The 12,500-nt window shown below is 28.4% G+C and overlaps 1 protein-coding gene across 4 annotated transcripts in view; it reads left to right on the forward strand.

Annotated features, from left to right (window-relative positions):
• The window catches only part of LOC124422256 (sodium channel protein 60E), a 94,608-nt gene extending 83,918 nt beyond the window's left edge, over nucleotides 1-10,690 (forward strand). For 3 of the 4 annotated variants that reach the window (XM_046958476.1, XM_046958493.1, XM_046958503.1), the window contains exons 17-21: nucleotides 1,591-2,077; nucleotides 3,312-3,631; nucleotides 4,153-4,512; nucleotides 5,614-5,988; nucleotides 9,291-10,690. In XM_046958476.1, coding sequence (XP_046814432.1) covers nucleotides 1,591-2,077; nucleotides 3,312-3,631; nucleotides 4,153-4,512; nucleotides 5,614-5,988; nucleotides 9,291-9,774 — 2,026 coding nt within the window. In that variant the 3' untranslated portion in view covers nucleotides 9,775-10,690. Of the gene's footprint in view, nucleotides 1-1,590; nucleotides 2,078-3,311; nucleotides 3,632-4,152; nucleotides 4,513-5,613; nucleotides 5,989-7,274; nucleotides 7,300-9,290 lie in introns of all 4 variants that reach the window. The other variant, XM_046958485.1, reaches the window with a different exon arrangement.
• Nucleotides 10,691-12,500: the final 1,810 nt, after the last annotated feature.

Genomic DNA, 12,500 nt, shown 5'->3' on the forward strand with positions numbered 1-12,500 from the left:
ATTTATATACATTTTTTTTTTATTAACCTCTCTTTTTACTTTTGTCACCCATTTTAAATCATTTTTTGCCAATTTTGTCGTCTACTCGATCGCACGATTCATTTTAATTAAAAAAAAAAAAAAATATAAATAAATAAATATCGTTTAATTCTAAATATACATATGGATATATAAATAAAAATAATAGTTTGGAATAATAAAGAAATAAAGAAAGGAAAATAGAAATTCTATGATTGAGTCGATAGACATTTATAATTTGCTAATTCATTTATTCGTTCAGTATTTTTTAATATTTTCGATCGGTATATTAAATAATATTATATCGATTAATATATATATATATATATATATAAAGAGAGAAAAAAATACTGTCGGTGTTTTATATAAATAATCAATATTTATAATAAATCTGTCGGAAGATATAATTCAATTTGCAACTAAGATGCAAATATTAACCCATGACATTTCTAATCATTTTTACTGACATTTTATTATAAATATTAAATCCCCCCCAAAAAAATATATATGTATATATATATATATATATATATATATATATATATATAGGTTTATTTTACAAAAAATTTTAACATTAATTAATAAAAATACTGATCAAATGAATATTAATAATTTTTATAAACAATGTTTTTGCTTTCATTGTTTGTTGTATACATACACGCACACGCACACGCACACGCACACGCATATATATATATATTTTTGGAACTCGTTATTTGCGGAACATACGATGGACGTTTTGCGAGCCGAAGATTATCGTCGTTCGTCAGACGAATGATCAAAGTTCTTCGGCCAACCACTTCATTATTTTCGACTCGCAACTTCGTCGCTTCTATATTTCGCTTGACAAGATTCCAAAAAAGTAAAAAAAAAAAAAAAAAAAAAAAAAAGAAAAAGAAATAAAAAAGAACAAAAGAAAAAAAGAATAAAAAAAAAAAAAAATAAAAAAGATACGAAAGAATACAGACAAGGAAGGAGGAACAGCTGCAACGCGCTTCTGCTGATAGCGAAGATTGGATTTACAAGGACGAGCGAGAGCTTAGCTGCTTTCATTATTTTATGTTTGTTCTTTGTTTTCCTTTTCTTCTTCTTCTTCTTCTTCTTCTTCTTCTTCTTTTTTTCTTTTTTTTTTCTTTTTTTTTTTTTACCTTTTCAAGATGTCACACTTATTCACTTCGCGAATGAAAATGAGCGACGGCAACTTCAAGTGATTATCTTAAAATAAAATAAAAGAAAATAAAAGGAAAAGAAAAGAAATAAAATAAAATGAATTCTATATTATAAATGTTGGCTTGAAGCACTTGCTTAAAACGTACAGCGTAAGAAAATAAAAGAGGAGGACGAAATAGAAGGAGAGAAGGAACGACAATTAGATTTGAAATTTGTTTATTTTTATTTATTTATCATTATTATTATTATTATTATTATTATTATTATTATTATTATTATTATCATTATCATTAATTATTGCTTTTATTTTTCTTTCTTTCTTTCTTTCTTTCATTCTTTTTTTTTTTCCTCTTATTTCGCCGTCGTTGATACGTTTAATAAACTTATCTAATATATTTGCAGATTCGAAATAGCAATCTTCGTTTTGATATTTCTGAACATGCTGACGATGGGAATCGAACATTACAATCAACCACATCCAATATTTTTCGTCTTAGAGGTGTCTAATGCATTCTTCACGACTGTCTTCGGTTTGGAAGCAATAGTCAAGATTATTGGATTACGTTATCACTATTTCACCGTACCGTGGAATCTATTTGATTTCTTGCTCGTCTTAGCTTCTATATTGGGAATACTTATGGAAGATATTATGATGGACTTTCCCGTGTCCCCGACGCTCTTGCGGGTGGTGAGGGTGTTCAGAATTGGTAGGATCTTAAGGCTCATTAAAGCCGCTAAGGGTATTCGTAAACTTTTGTTCGCTTTGGTGGTCAGTCTTCCGGCATTATTCAACATTGGAGCTTTACTTGCCTTGATTACGTTCATCTACGCCATCATTGGTATGTCCGTATTTGGGCACGTCAGGAAACAAGGAGCTTTGGATGATATGGTGAGGAATTCATTTTTTGTATTTTTTGTCTACCCCCCCCCCTCTCCTTTTTACATCTTTTTTAATTTTTTTTTCTTCAATTTTTTTTTCTTTAATTTGTTTCTTCAATTTTTTTCTTCAATTTTTTTTTCTTTCTTTCTCATTTTTTATTTTTTTTATTTTTTAATCGTCTTGAAAGAGAAATGGGAGGATCGAAATGGTTCGAAAGAATATTTGATATTTATTAAGAAAGGAAGAGAGAAAGAAAAATAATGATGATAATAATGAAAGAAAAAAATTCGCGAATCCGCGAATAGAAAAGTATTTTGCTTTTTTCTTTTCCTTTTTCTTTTTGTTCCTTTTTTGTCTTTTTGAAAAATAGCATTAATTTTTTTATCAGGATTCCAATCGAATGGATGATCATCTCTCTCTTTCTCTCTCTCTCTCTCTATCTATGTCTTTCTCTGTGTTAATTAATTGTGAAATATTAAAGATGTCAATTGAAATTAAGATAAATGGCGCTAAAGTGAACGACAATTTTCATGAGATTCGATTTAATCGTTATTATAAAATAATCGTAGAAATTTCTTTCCTTCTTTCTTTCTTACTTTCTTCCCTTTTTTCTTCTCAATCAAGATTTTTTATAAATAATCCTTATTAATTATAAAGAAATTTTATAATTAATGGTATTTTGTTAGTTCACATTTTACAATGTCCCGATAGTAAATTTTTTTCGAGTTTATCGACAAGTAATGATAATGAAAAAAAAAAAAAAAAATAAATAAAAAACAAAAGAATAGCTAAACATAGATTTTGTTTTTTTTTTTTTCGAAAATTCAAAACAATCTATTCCCTTATTAAGTTCATCCATGATCGATGAATTTCACAGTTGAAGATATTTACTATGAATGAAAATGTTTCCAACAATGAAAAAAAAAAAAAAAAAGAAAAAGAAAGAAAAAAAAAGAAAAAAAGCAAAAATAAAAAAAGAGAAATAGAACAATTATGACATTTTGAATGAACAAAACGAAACGTTAAAAAAAAAAAAAAAAAGATAAATAAAATAATAAGGACCAAGTTTGCGGTTCTTTCATTTACAAATCATTCGAAATCAACGAACGAAGTTTTATATTTGTCGGATTGCAGGGTTGAACGATAAATGGGAAAAAAAAAAAAAAAAAAAAGAAAAAATGAAAAAAAAATGAAAAAAATGAAAAACACTAAAACAAAATAAAATAAAATTGTTTGATTTTAGGTCAATTTCGAAACGTTCGGCCGTAGCATGCAATTACTATTTCGTTTGATGACATCGGCCGGCTGGAACGACGTATTGGAATCATTGATGGTACAACCACCTGATTGCGATCCGACCCCAACTAGTAGGAAAATGAATGGCGATTGTGGTTATCCGTTATTGGCAATAACGTACTTCACTTCTTTCATCATCATCAGTTATATGATCGTTATCAATATGTATATCGCTATCATTTTGGAGAACTTTAATCAGGCTCATCAGGAGGAAGAAATTGGTATCGTCGAGGATGATCTAGAAATGTTTTACATACGTTGGTCCAAGTATGCACGCATTTCTTCTTTTTTCCTTTCTCTCTCTCTCTCTCTCTCTCTCTCTCTTTCTCTCTCTCTCTTTCTCTTTTTTCTTTTTTTTTCTTTTTTTTTTTTAACCCTAATTATACCTATGAGATATAGAACGATCAATTTCGAACTCGATTGAAACTATTGGCACATTGTACGATTCGTGAATTTCTTTTTGAAAATACGTTTTATACAGTATTTTTATTTTTTTTCCTCTTTTTTTCTTTTTTTTTTTTTTTTGGAGTCAAAAATTATTCAACTCTATAGAAACGACGGCTGTTCAAAGTGTTACTGCCCAGGACACTGTAGAGTCATTTGTACGATTTGAAATTATTTTGAGACGTGGAACAATTAGGGATTTAAATCAATTAATTAAAAGAGATAAACGTCTCTGTCACTATTTATATTTCTATATCCTTTTCACATAATAAAATTATATCTGATTTGTTTCCTTTCTTTCTTTTTTTTTCTTCTTTTTCTTCTTCCTCTCTTTTGATTCACAGATACGATCCACATGCAACCCAATTCATCAGTTTCTCACAATTAAGCGACTTCATAGCGAGCCTAGACCCACCTCTGGGAATATCAAAGCCCAATGTCGTTGCGTTGGTAAGCTTTAATCTTCCCATCGCGAAGGGTAACAAGATCCATTGTCTGGACATCCTCCACGCACTTGTCAAGCACGTTCTTGGACACGTTGAAGAATCCGATGATTTTCGTAAGCTTCAAGAACAAATGGACGTTAAGTTCAAGAAGCAATTCCCAACTAGAAAGGAATTGGAAATAGTGTCTTCCACGAGAATTTGGAAACGACAGGATAAGGCAGCCAGGCTTATTCAACGTACGATTAGAGAATTTATCGCGTAAGTTTTCTTTTCTTTTCTTTTCTTTATTTATTTTATTTCATTTCTTTTCTTCTCTTTTCTTCTATCGCCATACAATTCGATCGATATTAATTCTTTTTTTCTTTTTTCTTTTTCCTTTTTTTTTTTTTTTTTTTGGTTTGGAGTTGACTAAAAGATGAGGAAAATAAAAAAAAAAAAAAAAAAAAGAAAACAGGAAAGGAATTAAATCGTTTCGAAGAGGAAGAATTTTTTTTATCGATAAATCAAATTCGTTCATTTTTTCTTTGATTTGGAGTTGACTAAAAGATAAGGAAAATAAAATAAAATAAAAAAAAAAAAAGAAAAAAAAAGAAAATAGGAAAGGAATTAAATCGTTTCGAAGAGGAAGAATTTTTTTTATCGATAAATCAACTTCGTTCATTTTCTAACGACATTAGAAAAAATCAACTATGAATGTTGAAACAATTACGATCTAAGAAAAAAGAAAAAAAAAAAAAATAAAAAGAAGAATTAATACTTATCGTACGTGCATATATACGTAAAACAATTTCAAATGAAACAATGTTATAACATAAAATTATTATCAAAGTACGATATATATATATATATATATATATATATATATATGTAGACGAATAAAAAAAATTAAAAAAAAAAAGAAATAAATAAATCGACTCAAAATTTGTCAGAAAGAAAAATTAATTACGCAGTAATTACTAATGATCATAAGTTTGATAAAACGAGTCAATGGAAAAAAAATAATTCCAGATAAAAATTACGTTCCGATGCATTATGCACGTATTTGCATTATGAATATCTATTGAAAAAAAAAAAAATTAGTTATAATTAAAAAAAAACAAAAAAAAATTCAATTCAATTCAATTCAATTCGACATTTTTCCTGTAATAGATAATCGATCGAAATAATTGAAATAATTACAATTTCAAATAAGGATTAATATCGATCGAACAAAATCAATCTGTAAATCATATACACACATATACACAAATACACATTAAACTAATAATAATCCCATACATACTATATATATATACATACATATTAATAATAATAATAATATATTAAACTGTTAATATATTTTAATCGAATAAAAATTAGAATGAAGAAGGAACGTGAAAGGATTGCCCAAGAAGTGGATTCGCAAACGCAAACATCGAGTCCTGGTGGTGTTGGGAGCGATGGTAGGGGCGGGGGTGGGTGGGGTGGAAAGCTGTCGGCCCTGCTGCACGTACACAGAGGTAGCCGGGCCAGTAGCCGCAAGTCCTCCAGGGCCAGCGACGCCAGCGATCTCAGTGAGCTCGGGACAGCATCAGCTTGGCTATTTCCAAATTTACCTTTGCTGTTGCTCTCCGGCGCCACGGGAACCCACGAGGACCTGCAACCCCCCGCCCTCACTGTGTCCCGTCCCTCACCGACCACGGAACAACCATCGGCCGCGTCAAGTTCTGGATCTGATTCTCACGTTACCGTTAGGTCAGTATTTATTTTTCTTCTCTCTTTCTCTCTTTATTTTTGTTTTTCTATTTTTTTTTTTTTTTTTTTTTTACGTTTTCTTCTTTTATCCTCTAAAATATTTTATCTCATCCATTCACTTGTTCCCTATTCCTTTTTCTTTTAATATCCCTCTTTGGTTAATACTTTTCAATATCGATCGAGAAAACTCTTCGTTCAGGAGAGTATTTCGAGCCTATCCATCGAAGGTTAATAGGTTAAAAAAACAAAAACAAAAAAAAAAAAAAAGAAATAAAAAAAATAAAAAATTGGAAAAAATAAAAAAAAAAAAAAAAAACGTAAAACAAAACGCATAATGAAAAAGGAAACAAAGTAATTATTGGAATTTATTTTATAAAGTTTTATTGATCTTAACCGATCTGTGTGCGTGCGTGCGTGTGTTTGTGTGTGTGTGTGTGCGTGTATTATCATTTATAGATTCATACGTAAGTATTGAATCCAAGGTGGAAAAATTTTTTTGTAGATTTAATCCTAGTTGTGCGTCACACTTCGAACACTTTTTGAACAGCTGTCACTCGTACGGAATGAATAATTTTTGATTTCGAAAGAAAAAAGAATAAAAAAGAAAAGAAAAGAAAAAAATTCCGCATATTCTTTCTAGACTTGGGAATAATAATCAGTAGGTTTGAAAAATGCATTTCGAATTTTGTCGTTTTTCTTTTTTTTTTTTTGTTTTTTTTTTTTTTTTTTTTTTCAAAGAAGAAAGAAAATAAAATTATGTATCGTGCAACGAGCAAATTGTTTTAATCGAGGTCAAAGTTGATAATCAGAGACACAGCTAGGGTTAACTCGACAAACGATCCCTCGTGCGACCCTTAAATGGTGTCCTAACGAACGAATATTTCAATTAAATTGTTCACTTATTTTTTTTATCCTTTTTTTTTCTTTTTTTTTCTTTTTTTTTTTTTCTTTTTTTTTATGCTTCTCGAAACAACAGTTCAGTATCGGCCTGAGGAGTTCGTCGTAATGTAATTTAATTTCGTCTCTTTTTTATTTATTTATTTTTTTTTCTTTTTTTTTTCTTTTTTTTTTCTTCTTTTTTTTTTTTTTAATTATCGTCATTTTCGTCGTCGTTGTCAACGTTATTGTCGATCATAGATACACAAGCGAATAGATAAAATTTTTGTCGACATAAGGGAAAAAAAAGAAAAAAGACAGAAAAACAGAAAAAAAAAAACAAAGAAAAGAAAAGAAAAAAAAATATATATATGAATTAATCTAATCTTTTTCATTTCAAAACTCCTCAGGCAAAGAAACGAGCAAAGAAACGAGGTAAACCTGTTGAAAATTTTCGTAGCTCTGTTGATTTCAATTCGAAGTTATTTTTTTCTTATCTTCGATAGATGATATATATATATATATATATATATATATATATATATATATATATATATATATTATATATCGTCGATAATATTTGTCATAGATATGATTTTTTGAATAAAGTTTTCTTGTTGTTCTTTTTTTTTTTCTTTTTTTCTTCTTTTCTTAGACATTCTCAGCTCTGTAAAAATACGCTTGGCAAATTTAACAGGGAGTTAGAATTACGAAATCATAAATTTTTCTTTTTTTCTTTGCCTTTTTATTTCCTTCTTGCGTTCTTAGCATTTTTAGATTATGCATTTATTGAATTCTTTCTAATCGAACAGTTACGATTTTTCTTTTTTTTTTTTTTATCTTTTCTATTTTGAACCAAACCAAGTTATTATATTATTATTATTATTATTATTATTATTATTATTATTATTATTATTATTGTCATTATTGTTATTATAATGATTCGCTCGGACAATGACGTCGAATTTAGATGCACGATGTTTCTATTGCACGTTCGGTCATCGTTTTGTCCATCATTAGGTTATACAAAATTTTTTCAAAAATACAGAGTTAACCGAAAGTCCCTGGATGATTCCAAAGAAGGAAAAAAAGAAAAAAGAGAAAAAAAAAAGGATAAAGAAAGAGAATTAATTGCTCTATGTTTCGAGACTCTCTTCGAGCTGATTTTTTGTCTTTCTGTTTATTTTTTTTTTCTTTTCTTTTCTTTACTTCTTTCTGTCAGAGATTGTATAACAACTTGACGATTAGCATCGTAAAGTTGCAAGTATAAAATTAAAAGAAGTCACGAAGAATTGCAATTGATTTTGAAAATTATCTTGGAACTTTTGGACCACCCTGTATAATGTATGTACAATGTATCACGTGCGTTAGACAATCGACACGTCATCGATAATATTTTTCAAATTTTTTTTATTTTTTTCTTTGTTTACTTTCTTTCTTTTCTTTTCTTTTTTTTCTTTTTTGTTTTTAAACATTTTCCTTGTAAAAAGGCATTTTTCATTTGCAGTATCGCATATATTATATATACATATACATAGCAAGATATTAGAAATATCATGATTTTCTTCCTGGCTGCGTATTATGACCTTTAGCGTTTTATTTTATTTTATTTTTTTTTTTTTGAGAGTGTACGTAACATACGTAATCGTCGATTCGATGTTTATCAGTTATTCGTTTTATAAAATAATTCGATCTTTTGAGCTTCTATTTACACGAGACAAATCAAATTTCTTTTTGTCAAGAAATAATATAAAATTCTATATCGATATTAATTATATTACAAAAAATTGTACTAAAGAAAAAAAAAACAAAAAAGAAATAAAAAATATATATATATATATATATATATATATATTATAAATTATATTAGCAATAATATAAATAAATAAATTGTGCTATATATTATAATATTAATTTCTTAGATTCAAATATCAGAGTAATAATAATAATAATAATAATAATAATAATAACTTTCGTTAAAACATATGTATACATAAAAAAAAAGAGATAAAAAAAAAAGAAAGAAAGAAAAAAAAAAGAAATTATAAATATTTCGAATCGACGTTACAAAATGTTGCTTTCGTTTGACGAAACAATTATCGATTATCTAGTTAGTAGTGAGTACAAATGTTGAAAGAGTAGATATTTCTTTTTTTTTTTACACGTTTCAAATAGTTGAACCGTTGAAACATTGAACACCATCGTTAGTTCGGTTCAAAAAGATTAAAAAAAAAGTATCGTGCAACTTTGACGAGGAGGTTAACGCGATTTAAAAAAAAAAAAAAAGAAAAAAAGAAAAGGAAAAAAAAAAAGAAAAAAAATCCAAAAGAGATAGACAATAAGAGTATAATCAAAACAAGACAAAACAAAACAAAACAAAAAAAAAGAAAGAAACAACAACAAAAAAAAGTACAAAAATTGCGCAGATCGGTCGGTGCGACGTTGGGCCGTCAGGACGCCGTGGAAACTTATCCAGACGAAGACGTCCTGAGTCCGCCGAGTTCGAAACGAAGTTCACTACGTACCAGCGGTACGACATTGTCCCTGAACACTCTCCAACGGGACATTAAGGAGGCCTTCAATCGTCGTTGCAGTAGCCTTCGACGACGTCCACTAGCAGTACCATTGACAACAATAACAACAACAACAACAACAGCAACATCAACAGCAACAACAGGAACAACAACAATAGGAGCAACAGGAGCATCATCGTCATTACCGGAACCGGTATCACTTCCTATAGCTGACGGAAGTGACGTCAGTATACTGGTGACCGAGCCTAGCCCAGAAAATTCAGCGCCGCCATTGTCAAGGCCACCGTTGATAAGACAACAATCTGAGGCTACGGTTGTTCATGTACTTGTACACAGAGAAAGCGAGGAGTATAAGGATCAGCAAGACGACAGCTGATGATCCTAAATAATTGATATGTGAACTTGGGCCTGAGTCCCTATTTCGTTTTTATTCGGGCGGGAGGGGGGCGGAGGGTTTGGGAAGGGGAAGGAGAAGGTGAAGGAGAAAGGAAAAGGAACATTCGTTCAGAGAGAACGGAGAGTGAAAGTGAGAGTGAGAGAGAGAGTGAGAGAGTGAGAGTGAGATATATATATATATATATATATATATATATATATATATATATATAAACTCTAATCAATCAGAGAAGACTTACGAAACTTTTAAAATAGAACAAATTAACAATGTTTAATGATCTACATTATTCTTCTTATTCATCATTATTATCATCTTCTTCTTCTTCTTCTTCTTCTTCTTCTTCTTATTCTTATTCTAATTCTTCTAATTCTTATTCTAAGATTATAAAACAAATGAATCATAAAAAAGAGAGTAGGGAGAGAGAGAGAGAGAGAGAGAGAGAGAGAGAGAGTTCTCGAGTATGTTGTACATATACATATACATATTATCGATCGATCGATCGATCGATAACGATCACGATATAGATCGCGATCTCGTTAACGAATCGACTCCTATAATTATTATAGAGAAGACTCTTTATATAATTCGATTATTAATGGAAAATAGGATTTTTAGAGGGAGAAAGTACAACGGCAACAACAACAAAAAAGAAGAAAAAAAAGAAAACAAAGGATAAATGAGAAAAAAAGAGAAAAACAAAGAAATGAAAGAAAATGAAAATGAAAATGACTCTTTTTATTATAACGTCTCTTAATAGTCATTCTCATTTTTGGACCGACTAAATGGGCATGTTATCTGCTTCTCTCTCTCTCTCTCTCTTTCTATATATATACACATTTGTGTGTGTATGTGTATGTGTACTTTTTATTATAATTACTTTTTATTCTTCTCTCAATGATACGTTGAAAGGGACAAGGATGATAACATTAAAATTAAATGATCAAGAGTGAAATATTTTTTGTGTGTATATGTAATAATTACATTACACAGTTATGTGTAACAATAAAATATTATGTAATAGATATAAATAATTTTCTACATGTTCTTTTTTTCATTTTTCTTCTATTATGTCAAATCAATAGGGTGTGTCCGAAAAGAAAATTTTTTTAAAGAAAGCATTATTTCTTTTTATTATTTGCTTTATTATATTAATTAGTATTATATATATATATATATATATATATATATATTTTTTTTTTTTTTTTTATTAGTATCAGTACATGTATACTAATAATACTAAAAGATTATTATTAATAAAATGAAATATTTTTATTATTCTATATCATTTATTATTATTATTATTATTATTATTATTATTATTATTATTATTATTATTATTATTATTATTACACACTTGAAAAATTTGATTATTTCGCATTAAAAAAGAGAAAAAGAAATATAAATTAAAATAAAAAAAAGATCCTTGTCTCTTAAGTCGCGATTAAGAATGTCTGGACCAATTTTGGGGTGGACATGTTAAATACGTGTATACACACACACACACACACACACATATACACGAACAAAATTATACGTCGGTCTATTTAGATAAAATGAAAGGACGAAAAAAAAAAGAAGAAAAGAAAAACAAGAAAAGAGAAAACACGACATTCCATCGATATTAAATTGTTTGATTTCTAATCTTATTAGAAAGGTCGTTAGCTCGCCTTGTAGTCAATGCAGACCATCTTGCTCGAGGGTGTATAAATGTTTGCTATGAAGAATGTGTTTACAAATGGAACAAAATATATATATATATATATATATATATATATATATATATATATATGTATATATATATATGTATGTATGTATAACAAAAATGAGTATACTGCCTCAAAAATCATAGGATAGATGATTTACTCGGCATTAATTTTCTTCGGTGATAGATTACAAGGAAAGACAAAAAGCAAAAAAAGAGAAAAAGAGAGAGAGAGAGAGAGAGAGAGAGAGAGAGAGAAAATGATAAAAGAGAAGAAGAACAAAGAAAAGAAATAGTCGAAGCAAAACGTAAAAGAAAAAAGATTAGAATAAAAGAAAATAGATAGTATCAACAACAACAGCAACAACAATAAATATATATATATATATATATATATATATTTATATATATATATGTATACGCTGAGAAAGGAAAAGAAAAAAAAAGAATAAAAAGAGAAGTAAAGGGAAAAGAAGAAAAGAGACGCAAAGAAACAACCAAGATAAAATAAAACTAAAAAAAAAAAAAAAAAAAAACAAACAAAAAGAAAAAGAACAAAAAAAGAAAAAAACAAGAAACATAGTATACAACGTGGCTTCCTTCCATTATACTAATTACGATATACAATATAAGCTTCTTTTTTTTTTCATAAAATATATATATATATATATATATATATATATATATATATATATATATACATATATATGTATATCGTATGTTTTTTCATTTCTTTTTTTAATTATTATTTTTGCACTATCGACTTCTCGAGAAAGAGAGAGAGTGGGCGAGAGAGAGAGAGAGAGAGAGAGAGAACGAAAGACCAAGAGAAAAAGAGAGAGAATGATCGATAAAATAGCCGATAAAGAAAAGAGATTTATGTGACCTCGTTAGATGCAACCCTTATATCGATTACATTCGCTTTTAATTAATGTAACGCAAACATGCACACATACATACATACACACAGACACACACACACACACTCACACAAACATATGCA

Source organism: Vespa crabro, chromosome 1 (assembly GCF_910589235.1).
Source record: "Vespa crabro chromosome 1, iyVesCrab1.2, whole genome shotgun sequence".
Classification (NCBI taxonomy): domain Eukaryota; kingdom Metazoa; phylum Arthropoda; class Insecta; order Hymenoptera; family Vespidae; genus Vespa; species Vespa crabro.